This window comes from Neoarius graeffei, chromosome 12, assembly GCF_027579695.1.
Source record: "Neoarius graeffei isolate fNeoGra1 chromosome 12, fNeoGra1.pri, whole genome shotgun sequence".
Taxonomy (NCBI): domain Eukaryota; kingdom Metazoa; phylum Chordata; class Actinopteri; order Siluriformes; family Ariidae; genus Neoarius; species Neoarius graeffei.
In genome coordinates, this window is record NC_083580.1 from 63,446,727 (window position 1) to 63,470,867 (window position 24,141).

At 41.3% G+C, this 24,141-nt stretch overlaps 1 protein-coding gene across 3 annotated transcripts in view; it reads right to left on the bottom strand.

The window, feature by feature from the left end:
* The window catches only part of cnksr2b (connector enhancer of kinase suppressor of Ras 2b), a 126,565-nt gene that overhangs the window by 58,209 nt on the left and 44,215 nt on the right, over window positions 1–24,141 (bottom strand). For 2 of the 3 annotated variants that reach the window (XM_060936186.1, XM_060936185.1), the window contains exons 2-5: window positions 18,997–19,160; window positions 9,071–9,273; window positions 1,945–2,050; window positions 572–613 (exon numbers count right to left, since the gene is read on the bottom strand). In XM_060936186.1, coding sequence (XP_060792169.1) covers window positions 572–613; window positions 1,945–2,050; window positions 9,071–9,273; window positions 18,997–19,160 — 515 coding nt within the window. The remainder of the gene's footprint in view (window positions 1–571; window positions 614–1,944; window positions 2,051–9,070; window positions 9,274–18,996; window positions 19,161–24,141) is intronic. The other variant, XM_060936187.1, reaches the window with a different exon arrangement.

Here is a 24,141-nt window from a genome sequence, read left to right on the forward strand (position 1 = left end):
ATACAGCATTTAGCTGAGGAACCAAGGAGTTTAGCTCGTTCTCTCCCTCTGCCATGATGAAGAGCCCCTGCCGTGCTGCAATATGCTGAGCTTTTGACTGCATGGTCACTGTGACGCCCCTCAACACCATCTGTGCTGAGGATGAGAGATTCTGTGTGATCGCAGCATCGTCATGAGACAGACTGCCTGCATTACATCTCTTTTTCGTCTACAACAAACTTGTCCTCATAGCTTCACCTATTCATCCATCTCCCTCTTTTATCTTTCATTTTCTGCCCTGTCCCTTCATGCCTGAATACACACAACTAAAACAAGAAAATTCTAGGTGCAGCAGCTGAAGATTTCTTTCTGTCTGTCTGAGAAGGCACGTGGTTCTGTCATGGTATTTATAGCAGGAGGGCAGTGGTGTCCTGACCGGCACTGCAATGTGGCACAGATGAGCTGCAGTGCTCTTAAATCACACACGCACACACACACACACACACACACACACACACACACACACACACACACACACACTCAGACACACACACACACACACACTCAGACATACATACACTTCTTCTCTTACCACATGCAGTATTTTATTCTCCGTTTCATACACTGTGTTGTCCTGGAAAAAAGAAGGAAAGAATACCAATTAACATAATATCTATAAAAAAAAAACCCAGATTTTCTGCATAATACAAGTACAGTCAATGATTCAAGACATGTTTGAGGCAGGGTCTGATGTTGCACTGGCTATTATAGTGAGTAATGGAAGTCTGTATCACAAATGTGTTGACGTGCAAAAACATACAGTTTCTGGTTAAGTTCTGTTGTGTCTGTAACCACAAGTGGAACTGCCTATACTCCTGTAGCCAACAGGAAATGCTAATTATTTAGTAATGAAAGCAAGTGAAGCAGGCCAGTATGTGTGCCGCTGCTGGCCCAGTAGCCAAATCACCTCTGAGGTGCTGGTGATACTTGAGTTCCCTCTCCCACTCAGACAGATGAGTGTGGTGTGAGTGAGTCAGCCCTCCCACACTATGCCTTCTCTTATTCCTCTCTGTCTCCTTTGCTCATTTCCTCCTCTTCTCACCTCATCTTCTTGCTTCCTTGCACCACCCTGAGCTACCGACTCCGTACGGCCGCTCTCAAGCATGTGGGTGGTGGTGACTGCTTTCTAAGAGGAACTCCGCTGTCCAGCTTTAGAACGTTTTTATGACTAACAGGCGACATATTTGGAGTGTTGCTTGGCCACAGCCTTGCAGTAATTAGGACTATTATATAATATATATTTACACAACATGCATGTCAGTCAGCTTAAAAATACCAGACAGATCTCTCTCTCTCTCTTACACACACACTACAAAAAAATGATATCTTAGCAAGTGAAAATATCTTGAAAATAGTTGAAACGATTTAGCATTTCCTATTAGAAGAGTACAAGACACCAATTCTGAGATTATTAAACCTAGTTCTAGATTGCAACCAACTTATTCTAAGATGTCTTACCAAGTAAAAATATCTGTCCATGCAGAAAGATAATTTCACTAGTATTAAGTAATTTTCTCCTCAAATTCAGTTTTCAATTTTTTGCAGTGCACACACACACACACACACACACACACACACACACACACACACACACACACACACACACACACACACCATTATGGCCTAATTCTAAAATGCAAAGTTCTGGGACATCAGTTTCTCTTTCCTCCCACAGGAACTGAGCTGTCATCATGCCCCATGCTGCAGATACACTATTTCAGTCCAGAGCACAGAGCTGTAACTGAGAAAGAACATCTCTGTCCTTCTTCGACGGAATTCTCTGGCCTGAAATAATCGCCCCACTCTCAAACCTGTGCCCTTAAAAAATATCTCGTGGACTTAAAATACTTTGCCAAGTCAGTAAAAATAGCAGACTGAGAAAGCTGTAGCTCTAGTGTTGCGTACCTGTTGCACTATTGTGGTTAGTTCTAGACAAAGCTGGATCACGTTGTTCCTGGTCAGGGAATAGTCAGCCACTGCGGCAAAAGGAGACCTGAGGAAGACGTGACACCTGGAATTAACCAGTAGATCACTCTTACCCACAGCCTCGTTAAAAGGAAATTACATTCACAGATTCTTGTCATGGTGCATGTACAGTATGCTTGCAGGTCAACTGTGATTTTTAACTCTTAAAGGCATTGTATCTTTAACATCTGCACAAAGACAAAACAACAACAACAACAACAACAACAGTTTTACAAAATTCCATAATACTGTAAAACCATTTTATTCACAATAGCCAAATAATCAGCAGTGGCTTGTGACCATAGGTTTTGGTGGGAAAGGACAACATTAAGGCCAAGTTTACATTAGACCGTATCTGTCTCGTTTTCTTCGCGGATGCACTGTCCGTTTACATTAAACCGCCTGGAAACGCCGGGAAACGGGAATCCGCCAGCGTCCACGTATTCAATCCAGATCGTGTCTGATCCGGTGCTGTGTAAACATTCAGAATACGCGGATACGCTGTGCTGGGCTCTAGCTGGCGTCGTCATTGGACAACGTCACTGTGACATCCACCTTCCTGATTCGCTGGCATTGGTCATGTGACGCGACTGCTGAAAAACGGCACGGACTTCCGCCTTGTATCACCTTTCATTAAAGAGTATAAAAGTATGAAAATACTGCAAATACTGATGCAAATACTGCCCATTGTGTAGTTATGATTGTCTTTAGGCTTGCCATCCTTCCACTTGCAAGTGGTAAGTGATATGCACTGGGATCACACACACAGCGGCTCAGTCCCGAATCACTGCTCGTGTGCTATACTCGCGCGCTCTGTGAGCTGTGCAGGGCCGGAGTGCGCACCCTCCAGAGGGCACTCGCTGTTCAGGGCGGAGTGATTTGGAGCGCAGGATGCCTGCGGAGCCGAGCGTATCCGTGTATTGGTGTTGCTGTGTGCACGCGAATCGTGTATTGGTGTTGCTGTGTGCACACTAATCGTTTTAAAAACGTTAATCTGATGATCCGCTGATACGGTCTAATGTAAACCCCACCTAATAATGACACAGTTGAGAGGCTATCACACTTGACTTTGTGAATGTTTTGAGTAACTCCATTTGTTCAGCTGTGTTCATTACAGCAGGTTTCCCCTTGCCATTATCACAGTTTATAAGGTGCACACAGAAAAGGTAATATCATTAACCAGAACTACTGGATTTAAGCAAAACATCCAGCACAACCTAAAAAAAAAATCTCACAAAAGACCTGCAACTAAGACAAACAATTTGGCACATTTTATTTCTTTTTCTCAGCCGTTACATTAAAAACAGTCACTGTAGTAGACACATTTCTGTTACTCACATTATCAGTTCCATAATCTGCCTTTCCCTCTCCCAATCTTTGAAATACATCTTACAATAGAAATGGTTCTGTGCATCATAGACACAGCGGACACTTACATTACACTACACTTTGTGGATGTTTATTTTATTTCATTTCCAATTATTTGCTATAAACTAGATTTTGGCAGCTGTCAAGTATTTTTAAACGAGCCCAATTTGGAACAAAATCTGGCAACACTGTTATTAACTGTGCTATCTGCTGCTCTGCCAAGATTCCTGCCTCAATGGGGCTTTAATAGGGCTTGGTCAAGTTCTCATTCTTGACTACTTGGTGTAAAAAAAACTCAATGAAGGTAAATGGGGCTGTGAGTGTTCTACCGTATAATCATTCGACATCTACAAAGGCAACCAAACCAATGGAATATCACTTTATATTCTATCCACATTCACTGTTTATGAGCAATCGCATGCTCTGATCGGCTATCCTACTACTAGGCTATCAGCTCATATACTGTGAATAGAGAAAAACAAAATGGCGGATCATGTTGCTGAACTAACCGAGGACGAAATAAAAACTCTACTTGAAAACAAAACCCAAAAAAAAAAAAAGCAGGATTATATGGAATAAAAGTGTTTGACGGTAAGAATGTATCTTTTTTTTTTATTTTTCAAGAATTATTATTATCGCAGGCGGCACGGTGGTGTAGTGGTTAGCGCTGTCGCCTCACAGCAAGAAGGTCCTGGGTTCGAGCCCTGTGGCCGGCGAGGGCCTTTCTGTGCGGAGTTTGCATGTTCTCCCCGTGTCCGCGTGGGTTTCCTCCGGGTGCTCTGGTTTCCCCCACAGTCCAAAGACATGCAGGTTAGGTTAACTGGTGACTCTAAATTGACCGTAGGTGTGAATGTGAGTGTGAATGGTTGTCTGTGTCTATGTGTCAGCCCTGTGATGACCCGGCGACTTGTCCAGGGTGTACCCCGCCTTTCGCCCGTAGTCAGCTGGGATAGGCTCCAGCTTGCCTGCGACCCTGTAGAAGGATAAAGCGGCTACAGATAATGAGATGAGATGAGATGAGATTATTATCGCATTTTTCACAAATTGCTACTGTCATTTCACTGGTTTGTTTACATTCTAAGCGGAAATGATTTTGTCGGACATTTTGTATAAAGTTTTTATTTATCAAATTTGCAGAAACAAAAATAAAAATGCTCTGTTTCTCAGAATCCAGTGAATGTGGATAGAATAAAACATTGTACATGGGTTATAGCTGACTCGGCACTATTAGCTCATGTATGACTTGATTTCTTGGAATAACTGTTAAATATAATATATCGCAGCTTTTTCCATAACTTTGAGCTCCTGGTGCCACCATTAAACTTTAGAATTTTGTCAAAATATTTCACCCAGTGTGTTTTCTTACCAAAAGGAACATAAAAACAAAAATGCATCATGATTGGAGGAACTTTTCATTTTTAGGGGGCAACTGATGCACCCTAATATATATATATATATATATATGGGGGTGGGGATGTTGAGGCTCTGCCCCAATGGCCAAGCTGCTGAATAAAATGCAATTTTGGGATTTCAGAGTTTTAGGAGTCACATACTGGAGACATGCATTTAAAGGCTGATATAACAGCATGTGTGGGAAATTAAACATGTAATCTAGTGTTTCCCAACCTTTAGTTCCAGTCTCTGCAATGTATGTGGAATTTCTATGAAAAATAATTCCAATAAAATTCACTGTAACAAGAAAAACATCAGAAAATCTGCTTTCTCAAAACTTGTATAGCAAATGTCTATGGACAGTTGCTAGAACAACACATACTATATATCCTCAACCAAAAAATGGCCAAAAAATATGTGAACATTTGACCATCACACCCATATGTGGTTCTTCTCCAAACTGTTACCACAACATTTGAAGCACCCAATTATATAGAATGTCTTTGGAAGCTTTAGCATTACAATTTCCCTTCACTGGAACTAAGAGGCCTAAATGTTTTCCAGCACAACAATGCCCCTGTGCATAAAGCGAGCTTCATGAACACATGGTTTGCCAAGGTTGGAGTGGAAGAACTTGAGTTGCCTACACAGAACCCTGACCTCAACCACACTGAACACCTCTGGGATGAACTGGAACACTGACTGAACCCCAATGAGTGCCTGACCTCATGCTTTTGTCACTGAATGGGCAAATACCAACAGCCATGCTCCAAAATCTAATGGAAAACCTTCCCAGAACAGTAGCGGTTATTATCACAGCAAAGGGGGACTAAATCAAATGGGTGTGATTGTCAGATGCCGACAAACTTCACATACACTATATGCCAATAAATATTTATGTGAAATGTGTCATAGTTTGGGATGTAGATTAGCACAGATTTGCATTTAGCTAGAGGATTTCAGGACAAGAAAGGGGTGTAATTGCGAATTGCTAAGTGACACAGCTATGCCATATTTGCCTGATCATTATTTGTTTTCTCTTCTTGCAGTAGGCCGTGTGGGCTTACACACCTACACTAAAAAGCTGAGAGTTATATTTAAGCAAACATTTCTTAAGAAAATACTTTGCTGCATAGCACTGAATTAAGTTTGCAAAAGATTACCTACGTTTGATATATACCTGTGAACAGAATAAATGGATTGAATATGAAATTTGCTTCCAAAAACCTTCAGGAACATTGCTTCTACTGTACTAGTCCGTTGTTGTTTTAGGAAAAAAATTACATAAGAGCAGCTTTTACATTACATTTATATTATATATTGTCTCTCATCTGTTTTTATCTCAGTTTATTGTTAGAGTGTAATGACTGTAGTTTTAGGACTACGTTATACAGTCGCATATTTTAAATATTTATTGACAAAATTCAGTATCTTTCACTACAAGTGTTTTTCAAGCAAACATCCTTTGTGTTGTTTTCTCACTACATGGAAAGGTGTTGAAATTATTGTCCATAGTATTCGTACATATACTACAGATGCAGTAAATAAAGACCAGGTTAAAAACACAGAGTATTACTTTAATGGCAAAGAGTGAATTAATGAAGAAAAAGAGAGAAGGACAAAGTAAAGGCTAAAAGAAACAGCATGAGAAGTTTTCTTGGTTCTCGTCGCATTTCTATTGAGGACAGGTCAGTAGAATAGAGCTCAGCGTGTGGTGGCAATTATACAAATCACAGCCATTAAAGTGAGTGCCATTTTGTTACTAGAAGGGCCCGTTTTCAGTGAGGACAAGTCAGTAGAAGACTATAATGGTACTATTTCAGAGGAAAAGCTCGAAACAGCAGTGATTAGATATATGGACATAAGAACCTTGAAAACAAAGAGGAGTACTGAGGCAACAAATGACCAGTTTGTCATGTATAATGTTACTGATTGTAACTGTGGCAGTGGGGGCGTGATTGAGTGTCAGCTGTGGGTGGCGAGGAGTCATGTAGAACTGGCAGGTAACACATGATGAGTTTCACCTGTGTCTGATTGCTGGCAATTTATTTATGTGTGTCTCTTGTGTTCTTGCAGAGAGACGGTAATTAGAGAGAGTGAGCTGAGGAACCCAGCGCCGTGCGCGTTTATGTGCCTACAGAGCAAAATAAAGCCGCTGAAAATTGAACTTGAAATGAAAAATAAAATGCACCTTGAGTTGTCAAGCCTGTCTCCCAGTCCAACCTGGACAATCTAACCACCCCATCTACCTGTCATATACCCCACCCAAACCCATCCCTGATAATGTTGTTCTCATGGCAACAATTGCCACTTGTATGTGTTGTCGTTTTTTCGTGTGGCTGAGGCCAAGTTTACATTAGACCGTATCTGTCTCGTTTTCTTCGCGGATGCACTGTCCGTTTACATTAAAACGCCTGGAAACGCCAGAAAACGGGAATCCGCCAGCGTCCACGTATTCAATCCAGATCGTGTCTGGTTCGGTGCTGTGTAAACATTGAGATACGCGGATACGCTGTGCTGAGCTCTAGCTGGCGTCGTCATTGGACAACGTCACTGTGACATCCACCTTCCTGATTCGCTGGCGTTGGTCATGTGACACGACTGCTGAAAAACGGCGCGGACTTCCGCCTTGTATCACCTTTCATTAAAGAGTATAAAAGTATGAAAATACTGCAAATACTGATGCAAATACTACCCATTGTGTAGTTATGATTGTCTTTAGGCTTGCCATCCTTCCACTTGCAAGTGGTAAGTGATATGCGCTGGGATCACACACACAGCGGCTCAGTCCCGAATCACTGCTTGTGCACTTCACTCGCACGCTCTGTGAGCTGCACAGGGCCAGAGTGCGCACCCTCCAGAGGGCACTCGCTGTTCAGGGCGGAGTGATTTGGAGCGCAGGATGCCTGCGGAGCCGAGCGTATCCGTGTATTGGTGTTGCTGTGTGCACGCGAATCGTGTATTGGTGTTGCTGTGTGCACACTAATCGTTTTAAAAACGTTAATCTGATGATCCGCTGATACGGTCTAATGTAAACCCCACCATTTCAGGGCGGAGTGATTTGGAGCACAGGATGCCTGCGGAGCCGAGCGTATCCGTGTATTGGTGTTGCTGTGTGCACGCGAATCGTGTATTGGTGTTGCTGTGTGCGCACTAATCGTTTTAAAAACGTTAATCTGATGATCCGCTGATACGGTCTAATGTAAACCCCACCTGAGTATTCTGGTTTTCACCCTTGCCTGTTTGTACATGAACCCCCATTATGGGCAAAGACCACGATTAATGGATGTGCATAATCAAGGTTTATGCACCTGCGTCTTGCCTCTACAGTCCACACAATACAATACTCCACTAATCAATGAAAAGGGACCATTATAGGACCACTGCTGACCAAATATTATTTGCGTCACGGACCGTTCTCAGTAGAGCAGTGACGCTGATATGGTATCTGTGTTGCAGTGGTAAAAGGGGGGTTTGTAAAATCATCAATGTCACTACTGGACTGAAAAACAGTCCACCGCCTGAATAAGTATTTGCTCAGTTGATATGGTCCCTTTCTGATAGACGGGTTTAACTGGGGTTGACAAATTGTAACCTATTATGTTACAAAGTAACATAATAGGTTACAATTATGTAACCTATTATGTAAGTACCTATATTTACAACAAAGTAACCTATATGCTAAGTAGACCTTATAAACTGGAAATTCCATATATATAATGCTCATGACTGAAAAAGTCTTTCCTCATCGTTTTGTAACCATAATAACGGAAAAAAAATTCATCAAACTCCTGTTGGCATCATATCAACAGTAAACAGTAGCTGAATGAGAATGAGATCTTGCCTGCCCAACCATAATCAAGGGGCACAAAGCAAGAAATTATCTGCTCTCTGGAATTATGGGGATGTGCATTTAGGCAGAAGGGACTGGACTAATGAGGAGCTGTGCCTAACACTTAGAGCTCGAATGAGGGTGGCATTAGCATACACACACTAACACAAACAAAGCTCGAAGCTCATACATGTGCTCGTTTCCAGGCCAACTCATCCAAACACCTTTACGTAAGAGCTTCAGTCTTTTGTTTTGCCTTTGTTTCTCAACTGTTTGTGCAACATATTACACTTTACATAATGAAAATTAACAAGAGTGTATTTTCTCTTCCCAAAAGAGGCCATTATCCTGCTAAAAATTGTATTACTGGAGAAGCAACAGATAAAGAATAAAATGATGATTGCTTTGATAACACATTGTACAGACATGGTTATGAAAAACTGTGCCAAGATGTGGTGTTTGGGCAGAGCTGACCTGTCCAACCAGGCCAGAAGACTTTTCGCAGCAGCAATCAGATCAACCACAGAGGTGAGGAAGTCGTTCGGGAGCTTGCGTGTTGCTCGGCCATCATAATGACCTCCTCGTCTGCGACCTGTTATGAAGTTCTGCAGGTTTTTAGCAGAGGCGTTGAGCTTATGGGACAGGGTCTTTAGATTCTCCGTCTCCAGACCATAGTTCTGACAAAAGACACAATGGCCAGTTACAGAATCAGTCAAATGTTGAAAAGAGGCATTAAAGTAATTATTTGAAATAATAAAAAAATCAATCTGACACTGAATCACACTGAATTTTTCCCTTTGGTCACTCAGCTAAGCTGTTGCTTGTCTGATGTTTGCTTGATTAGTTTTGAATACAGTATAAGACAAACTGAACATCTGAAAATGTCCAAAAGACACTGACAAGTCTTCATGATATTACTGAGGAACTTACAGAATAAATGGGCAAAACAAATTTCCATTAAATGTTAACTACATTAATAACCATAATACCAATAATAATATTAACAATTTTTAGGTGATATGAATGAAGGTTGGTGTCAGGAAGAGAGAGAGAGAGAGAGATGGGTATGGACCCTTTTCAGTCACGTGACCTTCGTAAATGCGACCGCCATTTTGGACATGTAGTGGACTTCGGCTCGAATCAGTCTGAATGCGAGGAAGGCGACAAACGAAAAACATAAAAGAAAAAGGAGCGAGATGCAGAAAACACCTTCACTATCCAGCGACATAGGGCATTTACAGGGCGAGCAGAGGGAGAGGTATTTGCAAAAATTGAGGTTAGCAGGCTTAGAGAACGACGTTTACCTGCTTCCACCAGGATTGTTCACTGACGTACGGAAGTACACGAAGCCCTCGTCTTTACCTGACTTCGGCCCACATGATCTGTATACCTATGTCGTTAAAAACCCATCGCCATACACATACACGCCAACGTCCGAGGTTCCGGAGCGCGCTCCGGCTTGCTCCCGGAGTGCTCCGGCCGAGGTTCCGGAGGGCGCTCCGGCTTGCTCCCGGAGTGCTCCGGCCGAGGTTACGGAGCGCGCTCCGGCTTGCTCCCGGAGTGCTCCGGCCGAGGTTACGGAGCGCGCTCCGGCTTGCTCCGGAGCAAGCCGGCGTGCGCTGCTTAATTTGAGGGGAACCTCGGCCGGAGCACTCCGGGAGCAAGTCGGCGCGCGCTGCTTAATTTGAGGGAGAGCAAGCCGGCGCGCGCTCCGGAACCTCGGACGTTGGCTCCGGCAGCTATTTATACTGGATCCGGTGTAAATAGCTGCCGGATCATAATTACAGTAAACTAGTAAATACAGTAAAGGAAAAACTTGAGACTGAAAGGTTTTAACAGTCATCCAAATGACTGAACGTAAACATTGCTACAGTAACATACCAGCTACTTGTTGACATTAGCTAGTCAACAATAGCTACTACAGAAGAACAAAGAGGTTACAATGGGTTATTTTAGCCTATTTGGTTACACACTCGCCGCCACAGAATGTTAACAGCAATGTAATGCCTTTTCTGGCTAATTTTATTCATCTTACCTCCAACAAAGTGGTCACTACACAAGCGTTGGTATGCCGAGGGCTGCCAATCTTTCCTGTTAATGGCCGCTATCCATCTTCTCCGTCGGGATCCGATAAAATGATAAACCTTGCCTTGTTTGTTGATGGTTACTACATCCAGGTGCACAACAATATAGTGGCATGATGGAAGTCTTGCTGAAAGTAAAAACTTTCTTTGCTGCCGTTCCTCAATGTTGGCTGTGGTAAACTACTGGTAGTACACGTCCAAAATGGCGGCCGCGTTTGTCGTGACGTCACGTGAAAAGGGTCCATAGACAAACTAAGTACGAAAAGGAATGGTAGGAAAAATGAATGTCCTGGGGAACTTTCTGTCAAATTTCTTTCTAATGTGACTGAATATGCTAAGAAACTATCTTTCAAAACAAAAATATATTTTCCAAATTATGAACTAATGTTTTCATAGCCACAACAAATCGCCACCTAATAATATTTCAGCAAATTTGCTTTAGATTTGGGTTTGTTACATTACAGGCAATAAGAGCAGACACTTATCCAGAGTGATATACAACAAGACCCTGATGTACCCACAGCAGTGGGCAGCCTGGGGAGCTCAAGGGCACTTCAGCCATTCTTGCTGGTCCAGGGAATAGAACTGGCAACCTTTTGGGCCCAAAGCTGCTTACCCCACTGTTATATTCCAGTAATGGGGCCCTTTTCATTATAAATCCCACAAGATTTTCCAGGAAGACTTTCTTTTACTGTAATAATGATGGAGAATGCTTGTTTAAGAATGACATGATTTCAAGCCGGGCGGTACGGTGGTGTAGTGGTTAGCACTGTCACCTCACAGCAAGAAGGTCCTAGGTTTGAGCCCAGCGGCCAACGAGGGCCTTTCTGTGTGGAGTTTGCATGTTCTCCCCGTGTCCGCGTGGGTTTCCTCCGGGTGCTCCGGTTTCCCCCACAGTCCAAAGACATGCAGGTTAGGTTAACTGGTGACTCTAAATTGACCGTAGGTGTGAATGGGAGTGTGAATGGTTGTCTGTGTCTATGTGTCAGCCCTGTGATGACCTGGCGACTTGTCCAGGGTGTACCCCGCCTTTCGCCCGTAGTCAGCTGGGATAGGCTCCAGCTTGCCTGCGACCCTGTAGAACAGGATAAAGCGGCTAGAGATAATGAGATGAGATGAATGATGGAGAATGCTTGTTTAAGAATGACATGATTTCAAGCCGGGCGGTACGGTGGTGTAGTGGTTAGCACTGTCACCTCACAGCAAGAAGGTCCTAGGTTCGAGCCCAGCGGCCAACGAGGGCCTTTCTGTGTGGAGTTTGCATGCTCTCCCCGTGTCCGCATGGGTTTCCTCCGGGTGCTCCGGTTTCCCCCACAGTCCAAAGACATGCAGGTTAGGTTAACTGGTGGCTCTAAATTGACCGTAGGTGTGAATATGAGTGTGAACGGTTGTCTGTGTCTATGTGTCAGCCCTGCGATGACCTGACAATTTGTCCAGGGTGTACCCCGCCTCTCGCCCATAGTCAGCTGGGATAGGCTCCAGCTTGCCTGTGACCCTGTTGGACAGGATAAGCGGCTACAGATAATGGATGGATGGATTATTTCAAGCCAGATTACACAGAACAGCGCATTTTCTATTTGTATCGTGTTAATGAACTTGACTTAAACCTTGCCAGCTGTCTCAAAAATCTATAGGCTTATTTGTATCTGTTTAGAACACATTATCTGTTATTATATCAACGTATTCATATTAGCTTCCATCCCTAAGAGGTAGAAATGGCAGCACTGTCAGCATGGTGTGTGGATTCTGCCTCTCACATTTCTACATCAGTACATAATTGGTCTCAAATAGAGGCGCGCGTGTGTGTGTGTGTGTGTGTGTGTGTGTGTGTGTGTGTGTGTGTGTGTTTGTGTGTGTGAGTGAGTGAGTGAGTGAGTGAGTGAGAGAGAGAGAGAGAGGTTTTATTTTTTTAATCCTAAGATTATTCCAAGAGTGCTGGTGGTGAAGCAACAGACACCAGAAAGAACAGTTGAGGTGATGCAAGTGACAACAGACATAGTATGACACTAAAAATAACCCAGTCTTACTCTGTTATTCATATCTGTCAAACAGGTCTCACATCCATCCTTGCAAACCCTCCACAACTCAGATTTGACACTTGTGAAAATTATTCTTCTAGTCATGAGATAACTGTACATGGAGTCCAGCGAGAGCTTATAAAAAATGGAGATGCTGACAGGAAGAGTATGATGCTGATGTGTTGGGATGTTGAGATGCACAGAAGGAAAGTTACCAAAAGCTTCCTTGAGGACATGTTCACAGTGCGTTTTGCAAAAAATTGTACATGTCCCAAAAGTGTTGTGTAGATAAAATGGGTGAGTAACAGATTGTAGTACAAGAGCTACTCATGCAAAATTAACAGTCATTCTGGATCACACAGGCACACGGATGGGTTTCCTCTGATGGATGGATGGGGAAGCCTATCATAACTCCAGGCAGAGCAGCAACACTGAAAGATCACAGGATCTCTGTTATGTAGGGCTTACGGAGGGATTTTGCTAATGCATTGCTTCCATGAGAGCTGTCAGCTTATCCCCTTACTCCCCCCCCCCCCCCCCCCCCAACATTCCCTGGCTGTCACCATACTGTACATGTCCACGATACTCCACTCCCACAATATTGCACATGCAAGCCACAGTAGGCATGTGAGAGATTCACTGCTGAGGGAAAAGAAATGACTAATCATAATAATACATGATGCCACGCTGGACCAACTTGAAACAGGATTGCATAAAGGGATTTAGTACAGGGACCAGGCTAAAGCACATGACTGATGAATGGGAGGCCAAACTGGCAGATCCACATTCCCATGTGGTTTTTATTCTCTATTCTCTTCAAACCCTAATCATTCACAAGCATATTGCTTTTTCTAGCACGCCTTGGGTTTTTTTGTTATTCTTCCCTCGCTCCTAGTCCTGTCGACTTCCATCTCCTCTCCCACGCTCATGCTCTTTTCTTGTCAATTGGTCTTTCTTTCTTGTCCGTATCTCCAAGTTAGCACACAAGAGAATGAGAGAAGTGTGTGTGGGGCTGCAGCAGTTAATAAGAGATGGGATTTAAACATCAAAACACTTTTACTAATATTTTAGTAGTCAAACATTCTCATGTCCTGGCAAATATAATGCTCAGAAGAAAAACGTCTCAGTTGCAGGGTCTTTATATGAGAAAATAAACAATGTGACTGATTAGTGGGTAGTTTCAGGTATTTATCCTCTAGTGGACCAAAAGCAACCCTAAGGTGACCTCAACGACTCTCCTTCGGGTTGCTTTTGGTCCACTAGAGGATAAATACCTGAAACTCCCCACTAGTCAGACAGAACTGAAGAAGCCTTTCAGGTGAGAGGTGAAACATCTTCAAGGATTTCGAGCAAGTCCAGTTGCCTTCTTTAGCACCGATGGATTACGATGACCTGGATGACTGAGAACCTTCACTAGCATTCTGGATTTTTAACCATTTCGGTCTCCATTTTATTACAGTAATTCTTTTTCCAGTGATTGAATGCTTTGCTCTGACACACAGAACAATAAAACTTTTTTTAATTAATCACTCAATCTTTTATTTCAATTACATATAAACATATAATAGACTACACGAGTCTGCAAATAGCGCACTGCTAATCAAGGCAGACTCATGTAATCAAGGCAGACTCATGTAAATTAATTCAGCTCCTTGCTTTTATATCATACAAGAAACTGCATGGGTGGTGCCAGCAGCCAATCAGCATTGTTAACATATCCTAGCATTTCCATTGTGATGAGTCACATGGCATTTGCACCTCAGATCACTGGTTCAAACTATGTTCTTAGGAAGTTGTCAGGATACACACACACACACACACACGTACACACACAGTACTGCGCAAAATTCTTAGGTACCCTGTTTTATTTTGTACAATCTTTGTTATAGATTTTTATTTTGTGACTTCGACTTATAGAAAAATGTTTGTACGCCAGTAAAGAAAGCAGCATATTATGTTAAACAAAAAAACACTTTTCAGACAAAAAACAAGATGCAGCATGCTCGGTAAAACCTACCAGCTAATTTCCTTATAAAACTGCACAAATTGTACCTGAGACTACTATTTTTTAGGAGGGTCATCACACAAAATATACAGACTTTGTTTCATTTTTGCAGCAAAACCCAGCAGCTTTCATTATGTTTTTTTCTCTGAAAAAACTACTCCAATTCTAAGGTCCCTTCGCTGGCTTCCAGTAAGCTACAGAATTGACTTTAAAGCATTGCTGCTGGTGTACAAATCTCTAAATGGTACAGGGCCCAATTACCTCTCTGATATGTTGCAGCGGCCTAACCCAATCAGATCTACCAGATCGCAACAGAAAAATTTATTATTAAAACCAGTTGTTAAAACAAAGTGTGGTGAAGCAGCTTTTAGCTACTATGCAGTACAGCTATGGAACCAACTGCCAGAGGTCATTAAAAATGCTCCTGCTGTTGGCAGCTTCAAATCTAGGTTAAAGACCAAGCTGTTTTCAGATGCTTTCTGTTGAATAATTAATATTTTTTACATTTTTTATAATCTTTACTTTCTTCTGCATGTTTTAAATTTACTTTAACTTTATTCTATTTTATTCTGCTAGTTTTTTTTCTTCTTTCTTTCTTTCTTTCTTTCTTTCTTTCTTTCTTTCTTTCTTTTTCTCCTTTTTCTTTTTGGCATTTTAATATTTTATTTCTACTATTGTTTAATTCTTATTATTTTCTTTTAATTCTTTTAATTATTTTAATTAATTATTTTAGAATAAAGATAAAATTATTTTATGTAATTTTATTTCTCTATTGTTTACTGTTTTTGTTTTTACTTCTGTAAAGCACATTGAACTGCCATTGTGTATGAAATGTGCTATACAAATAAACTTGCCTTGCCTTGCCTTGAAAAGTGGTCTCTTATATAATATGCTGCTTTCTTTACTGACATATAAACATTTTTGTGTAACATTTAATTTTGTGCTGGAAAACTAATGTTTGGAAATCTAAAATGTTTCTGTACTGACTCAGTAATATAGACCCCTTCGCAGTAAACGTCATTCATACGTAAGCGGAAATTGCGCGCGCAGCCTGGAATCAAAAAAGACTCAGCGATGCCTAGTTGTTGTGTTGTCGGGTGTCAGAATCGTAGCAGTGATGGGGTTAAAATGTTCAGAATTCCAGCAGGATCTCACCCATTTCAAAAAAATCGCTGACGTCTATGACTACAAGCCATCAAACGTGTAGACTGGGATGAAAGCACCATCAAAAATGCGCGGGTTTGCAGCGCCCACTTCATCACAGGTAAGATCAGGCTATTTATTAAATCTTTCTTTTTTATTCTTTCTAGTCTTCGTTTATTGATGTAGCAAAATACTTTGGTAACGTTTGTCTGATTAGCTGGGTCATAGTTACACAATGTAATGAATATTGTTAGCATGTTAACTTAGCTTTGCATGCAATTTTGTTTGTAGGAGAGGTCTCGCTTGACTCAAGCAGTCCAGATTTTGTGCCTTCATTATTTGTGTATGCCGAAAATCACAATTTTAAAGCAAGGATGGAAAGGTAAAATTGTGTGCCCTCACTCTAAATGCCAACTTACGTTGACTGCTCTAACCTAGCTCCCGCCCCGTTCAGTTTCATTTCTGGTCTCTGCCTCTCGCTTTTTACGCAGCTCTGATTTCTCTTAGCTGCACTCTTTACACTATCATTCCTTTCATGCCATTGCCTCCTGCAAATTGCTGTTTAGTGTTGGTATTTGCTGTTGTAGCTAAAGCCACATTGCCATCACATCACTGGCATAATTTGATTAAAACAAAATGAATATGAATGTCCCATTGTTAATCAAGTTGTACATGCCCGCACATAACATAATCATATGCGTCTAAAGACTTGTAGGCACGAAGTTTTTCGTGGGTGTACACTGAAGTCTTGTCAATAAGGTACGAGTATATATCTGGCTATTGTGTACCAGGGAACTTACTAACATCGTCCGTCCACTCTTTAATTAAATACGGATCCGGTAGGCGATGTCCACTTGTTAGAGTTAACTTATTTATGTAGCATTCTCGATCTTGTAACAACAATTGTTTTGCATAATCTGACAGCTCATAATGCCGGTCTATGGGCAGCGCCATTGTTTCTGAGTCCAGGCTGCGCGCGCATCCTGGCAACGGTCGGTTTGTTTATAAACATGCGAAGGGGTCTATAGAAGTCATAAAATAAAAATCTAAACAAATTTTGCACAAAAAACCCCCAAAAAACCATAGGGTGCCAAAGAACTTAGCACAGTACTGTATGTACCAGGAAGCAAACCCCCAAGAAATAAACAGAAACTAATGATGTCTACTCTATCCTGTTTCTATCACCCCATTCACACTCACACTGAAAACTGTTCATTTATCGAGATTATGCGGTAATGGTGATGTGCGGGAACAAGAGTAAAACGGTGAAGTCGAAATGTTAATCTATCCCCTAGTGACCTAGCAACATTAACCATAATCTTTTGCAATGGCTCCAGTGAGAAGAGTAACCATTGGATTAACGTACTGTAACCGGTCGTGACATTGCAGGTGGTGACTTAAATGATGATGCAGAGAGACTGCAACGGAACTACTGACACCGACATAATCCGAATATTCACACTGCCTCACTGTAAAGTGACCTACAACAAATTCAAAACAGCAAATAAATAATACATCAGCAGATATGGCTGAAAATAGGAATGACACAGAAATAAAAGAACCGTTAGCTGCTCGTGCCAAAGTCAAAATTGCTTCAGATACCTCGAATGGTTCATTTCATTAATTATACATCATATCATCTCAAATGTTTACACATCACCTGTTACTTCACTGTTAAAGAAGACTGAGAGGGAATGAAAATTTGTTATCTATCCTGTGTTGTTTTTACTTGATACATTAACAGACTTCGTATGTGAAAGGGGCTTGTAATAGAGGTTTTCGACCTGACGTCATAGGGTCACGTGATACTGTTTACGCCACCATTTTGGAAGTCAAACAAAGCCACGCTTATCAGCAAACAACGCTTGTAATATCCATCTTCTTCATCGCTTACTTTTATTGTAGAATGCCTGATACGTGTTGTGCAGTTAGCTGCCACAACAGAAGAGGGGATAAACCTGGATTAACGTTCCATAGGTTCCCGGCCGATCGACAGCGTCGCAAAAAGTGGATCGCGGCGATCAGGCGAGAGAATTGGCAGCCCACCGAACACACGTGTTTGTGTGGCGAACATTTTGTCTCAGGTAACTTTTCCAAAAGTTTAAAGATATCGTATGCGAGATAAATGACAAATTATACATGTAGCCTAGCACCTAGCCTACACGTAAGCCCTGTTAGGCAGTGTTCAGGCTACCTGGCACCTAGCCTCACTAGTCAGGCTACGATGGTTTTATCTTTATACATCCATGGTTTTATATACGTGAGACGGGGACCGCTCGGCCTCATCAATGGGGCTACCTGGCACCGGGCTTCTTACTAGTGTTTGGGCGGCTTACGTGTAGTCTAGGTTTAACATACACGGTGCCCTCAGGCGAGGCAGAGCCATGTTGTTGGGTGGGTTGTACTTTTTAGATGTGAATATGCAATGGACAAAACTAGAATTCAATACTAGACATATTAATTATTATGCATTTTTCTATATGATTAATGTAACTCTCTCTCTCTCTCTCTCAACCTGGACACTATTTTTCTAACTGCAATGAATTTACTTTTATTTGGTATCACGTTGAAGTAGACTGTTATGGAATTTTTTTGCCACAAAATGTTGTTGGAAATCTTTGCATATGTTGTCATGGCAACCATTCAAACAATGCATGCTGTGAAAAGGGAAAATACATATTTTTTGACAAATCTCTGACATGTTGGGCTAGCGGGAGTCGCCATTGTTGTGACCGCCAAAATGGTGCCATCTACTTGTCGACATGGCAACGGTCATGTGGGTCGAAAACCTCTATACCTCCAAGCAGTGACAATTAGTCGTGTTATGAAATGGGAGGCTAAAATCTAATCTCTATTAATAGTTGGACAACCTGAAATGACTCACAGATAGACTATATGAATCTATACTCTGGACTAGAAAGAAATCAGCCCCAGCCTCTCTTCATCATACCATTCTGTGTATATTTCTTTCAACCATTGGTGGTGCTATTGAGTTCAGAATAAATAGATAGCGCACTTGAAGGAAAAAGTATCAGGAGAACCCTGGCTCATGTGTTTGATATAATGTAGAGCAGGGCTCAGCAATTAGAATAACCCCACAAAGTAAATACTATGTGCGTGTGTGTGTGTTTGGGGGGGCGGACAACTCACCAGTGCACACAGAAGGTCCACAGCCTCCAGGATGAGCTCCTGATGGCCAATGCGAGAAACTCCCAGATCTTCCAGCTCTTGATGAGTGATGCGCAGCAACTGCTCCCCTCCCACCTTCTCCTGCTCAAAGTTCTTAATGTACTGCTGCAGACAGTCATCCAGACCTGTGGTTGAGCCACACACACACACACACACACACACACACACACACACACACACAGATAACACATGTAAAACATATACAGACTACAAGACAATGATTTACATTAAAAACGAAAAATAAAAAACCTGTTCCTTCAGGTACAATATTGATTTTCTTCATAAATATAACATCAGTGGCGTAGTTACAAGGATATTCATGTATAAGCCATAATACTGTGTGCGTGTGTATACGCCTAGTACAGGCATTCTGTAAAAATTCAAAATCATATTGTTTACAAAACATGGACAATAGAAAATTGTGTTTGGACACTTAAAACTGATTGAATACTTTTCAAATTTGAATTCCCCACCTTTTAAAAAACACCACCACACACACTGTCTGCTTGAGTACTGGTCAACGATCTGTTGGTTACTTCAGAGAAATGGACATACTTCTTGATTTCATGTTAAAATAATCCAATTTTTTATAAAAAAGACTCTTGTGAATGGGAACACCAATGAAGCATAAAATGCTATTGGCATTAGTAGGTAACATTAATATGTAGCTTTCTGACTCACGTTATTAATATCTACAGTTATGCTAACAGTACACTTATGTCAAATTAAGTAGCAGATACACAGCAAATTTCAGATATGTAAAAACAGAACAAGAGTTGATAAGCTCAGCTGTGCTAGGCTAAACATCTGAGGCTCAGAAAGGCTAAAATAATAATTTCATTGTAACTTTCATCATAATTCATGTTGGAGATCATCAGCCTGTGCAAATACATAATAAGATGTAATTATTCCGAGTAGAACCAAGTGATTGCAGGCAGCCAGCTTTGGGGTAGTTAGTTAGTCAAAAGTGGCTACATAGTAGGGCTGGGTGACATAGCTGAAAAATGTATCACAATAAAATATCAATATTGATAATTATTAATAAAATTTAAAGATGTATTTTTAATAATTACCCGGAGAAAATTTTTAATTTAGGAGAATTTAAACACCCTACTTTTTTTTAATCAGCGATTTCCTCATCGTTTGCAGTGTTTCCCCCACATAGCTTTGAGTTGGGTGGGCCACCCAGGTATATTAACGGCTGCCTAAGTATACTCACTGGCCACTTTATTAGGTACACCCATCCACCTGCTGTTTTATGCACTTATCTTATCTCATCTCATTATCTGTAGCCGCTTTATCCTGTTCTACAGGGTTGCAGGCAAGCTGGAGCCTATCCCAGCTGACTACGGGCGAAAGGCGGGGTACACCCTGGACAAGTCGCCGGGTCATCACAGGGCTGACACATAGACACAGACAACCATTCACACTCACATTCACACCTACGGTCAATTTAGAGTCACCAGTTAACCTAACCTGCATGTCTTTGGACTGTGGGGGAAACCGGAGCACCCGGAGGAAACCCACGCGGACACGGGGAGAACATGCAAACTCCAGAAAGGCCCTCGCCGGCCACGGGGCTCGAACCCGGACCTTCTTGCTGTGAGGCGACAGCGCTAACCACTACACCACCGTGCCGCCCTATGCACTAGGGTTGGGCGGTATTACGGTAAGAAGGTATCCCGAGGTATCCAAAAGTACCAACTGTATCGGTCTCATTACCGTCATTTTAAAAAAATATATAATATCTAAATAAATATGGAGTACATGAGGTCATAATATAAAATAATAAATTGAAGATCATCCCGAATAACTGTGTGATCGTATTTTCACTAATTCTATCAATTTCCTAAAGAAGTTCTCATCGCGTGCAGGGTTGTTTATGTCGTTACCATGGCAACCCTGCGTGACATTTGGAGTCTGACAGAAAGCTTCGCAAGAGACTGAGACCGCGGTTGAAAGATGGCAAGTCAAGATAACGAGTTAGTGGCAAAAAAAAAAATACAACATCGGCAGTGTGGCAGTATTTTGGTTTCAAACCAAACGAAAAGGAAGAGCCAGCAATAATGTAAATGACCGTGCAAAATCGAAAAAAATCTAATATGTCCCCTAAGGCACACCATAGCCTGGGGTACTCCACTTCCACGAGATCTCTCCAATGAGTTGTGTTTTGAGTAGGTTACATGAGTAACAACAAGGTAAAATAATATAACGTATGACATTTGGGATGTGGGTAATAAACATTTGAAATGTCATCTACTGAAGAAACGGAAGAAAACATCGTAGCGTAAACTGTTAGGTTTCTGGTGGGAATTAGCAATGCGCTTGCTATCTTTGTTGGGTGTGTTAAACCGTATGGATTTAAGTGGAATAATTGTAAGGAGTTATGTGATCAAGACAACGTTTTAAGCAAGGTAAGGCCATTTGATTATTAATTTCCCCGCCATGGCATGACGTGGGCCCATATGATTTTGCCTTGTGCAGCTATCACGCATTTGAATTAGGTTCGCCTCATTTGCGCTGAAGAATATGGTTTATCGCGCAGTCTAAACGGACTTGGGTGTTGGTTGATTCTTTTTCTTTTCTTTTTTTATTTCCCATGCTTGAAAGGGTATGATCCTGCTCATCGTGTACTTTTTTTTAATGGAGTAGGTGAAATAGTGCTGCAAATGGCGTTTCAACGCAGACATGTGTAAACGACAGTTGAATGCTATTTTCAAGATGAAGGAAGAGTTGCGTGATGCTTTGAAATATCTCTTAATCCATTCATCAATGCACAAAATTCGCTTTGCTGCTTAATCCATACCACAATGCACACAATTCGCTATGCTGCTTTTAAATAGTACATTTGAGGCATAGGCGCAGGTCTGGACAAGGTCCGCCAGTATAGGCGCACGTACACAGTAGGCCGAAACAAAAATATTTTTTTCTCGGTAATACCGTATACCCCGGGAAAACACAGAGACAGTTTAAAGGTATCAAAATTTGGATACCGCCCAACCCTACTATGCACTTATCTAATCAGCCAATCCCTTGACAGCAGCATAATACATAAAATCATGCAGATACAAATCAAGAGCTTCAGTTAATGTTCACTTCAAACACCAGAATGGGAAAAACTGTAATCTCAAAGTGTGACTTTCACTATGGCATGGGTGTTGGTGTCAGATGGACCAGTTTGAGTATTTCAGAAACTGCTGATCCCCTGGGGTTTTCACACACACACACACACACACACACACCAGTCTCTGGAGTTTACACAGAATGGTGCGAAAAACAAAAAACACTGAGTGAGAAACAGTTCTGTAGGTGGAAACACCTTGTTGATAAGAGGTCAGAGGAAAATGGCCAGATTGGTTTGAGCTGCCCGGAAGTGTATAGCAACTCATAGCAACTCTTTACAACCATGGTGAGCAGAAAAGTACCTCAGCATGCAACAGCAGAAGACCACATTGGGTTCCAATCCTGCCAGCCAAGAACAGGAATCTTAGAATCAAGAACAAGCTCTTGTTAAAGTGGACGGTGAGTGTATATCTGGCATATGAAGAACCAGTATGAAGAATGAGAATGTTCTGTGAGCGATAGATAAATAATAATGACTGGATTCATATGCTACTCATTGTTATGCTACCACTGACATTACATCTCACTCAATGATGTGTAACTTTGAATTGGATTCACGTTCACTTTATTTATTTAACCAGTAACATACACTCAGGTCACTATTGACCTGTTTTTCAGGTAGTCCTGGGATCATCATACACTACAGTAAACACTACATATTAACCTCCTAGGGCTTAGTGGTCACATGCGTGGACAGCACTTTTTAGAAATTCAGAACAAGAATCCACATATGTGGACATACTTTTTCTCTAAAAGTACATCTTATCAAAAGATGATGCTTAGTTTTTATTCTAATCAGGTTCTAATAAGCCCAAATAGCAAAGAGAAATAAAAAAAATGCATGTAAAAAAACAGCTTGGGCCTTAGGAGGATAACATAAAACAACATCATTACAAAATGAATCACAATTACAATACCATAAATACACAAATATAAACATAAAAGAATTACAGTGATGTGGATTTATGGGTGTTACTGGTAATGCTATGTTTAAATGTCCTAAGCTGTAATATATTTCATTGATTCAGAGGTAGAGTGTTCCATAGTTGAGCACCGTAATACTGTAGGCTGCTATGATATGAAACTACTTTAGCCAAGGGACAATGAAGCAGGTGGGGACATTATATGCCCCCATGTTTATATGCACATTACGGATTGCATGTAATGTGCATATAAACAAACTTGTCTACAGCATGTTAAGTACATTTAAACTTAATTAGGAATCTTCGATCAGAAAAACTTCATTCGGCTTGGTGAAAATCCATATGTAAATCGATGTAAATTGCCAAATTAGTGATTGCAGCCAGCTTTCAGGTCGTCAGCTAGTCAGAAGTTTCCAGTTAGCATGTTCTACTTCAGAGTCTATTTAAAAACACCTTGGGTGGCTTTTATCATGTTAATGAAAATATTGAATTCCCCCTTATTTATGCAACTAAGCATGAACATATTGATTCAACTCATCATTGTTTTCGAATCTTGTAGTCATAATTAAAAGTTTTGCACCCCTGATATTTGGTGCATTTGCTGTGCAATAATTACATACCAGTAATATACAGTATATGATCTATTGTCAGTAATGCTACATACTATGTAATAGTCACATTACACGCATTGCTTCAGATAAGAATACACCGCTGTCTGACATGCATCATTTTTATAACATACACTGCACTGCCTGCCCCCCCCCAAAAAAAGTCGCATCCTCTAATATTTCATTGGACTGCTTTTAGCTTTGATTATGGTGCACATTCACCATCACATTGTTTTGACAGCCTTATGCAATGTCACAACATGTATTTCCATCCAGAGTTGCATACATTTCTCCCTGAGATCTTGTTTTGATGATGGGAGAGTCGAACCACTCTATAAAGCCTTCTCCAGCACATCCCAAAGATTTTCAATGGGGTTAAGGTCAGGACTCTGTGATGGCCAATTCATTTGTGAAAATGATTCCACATGTTCATCAAACCACTCTTTCACAAT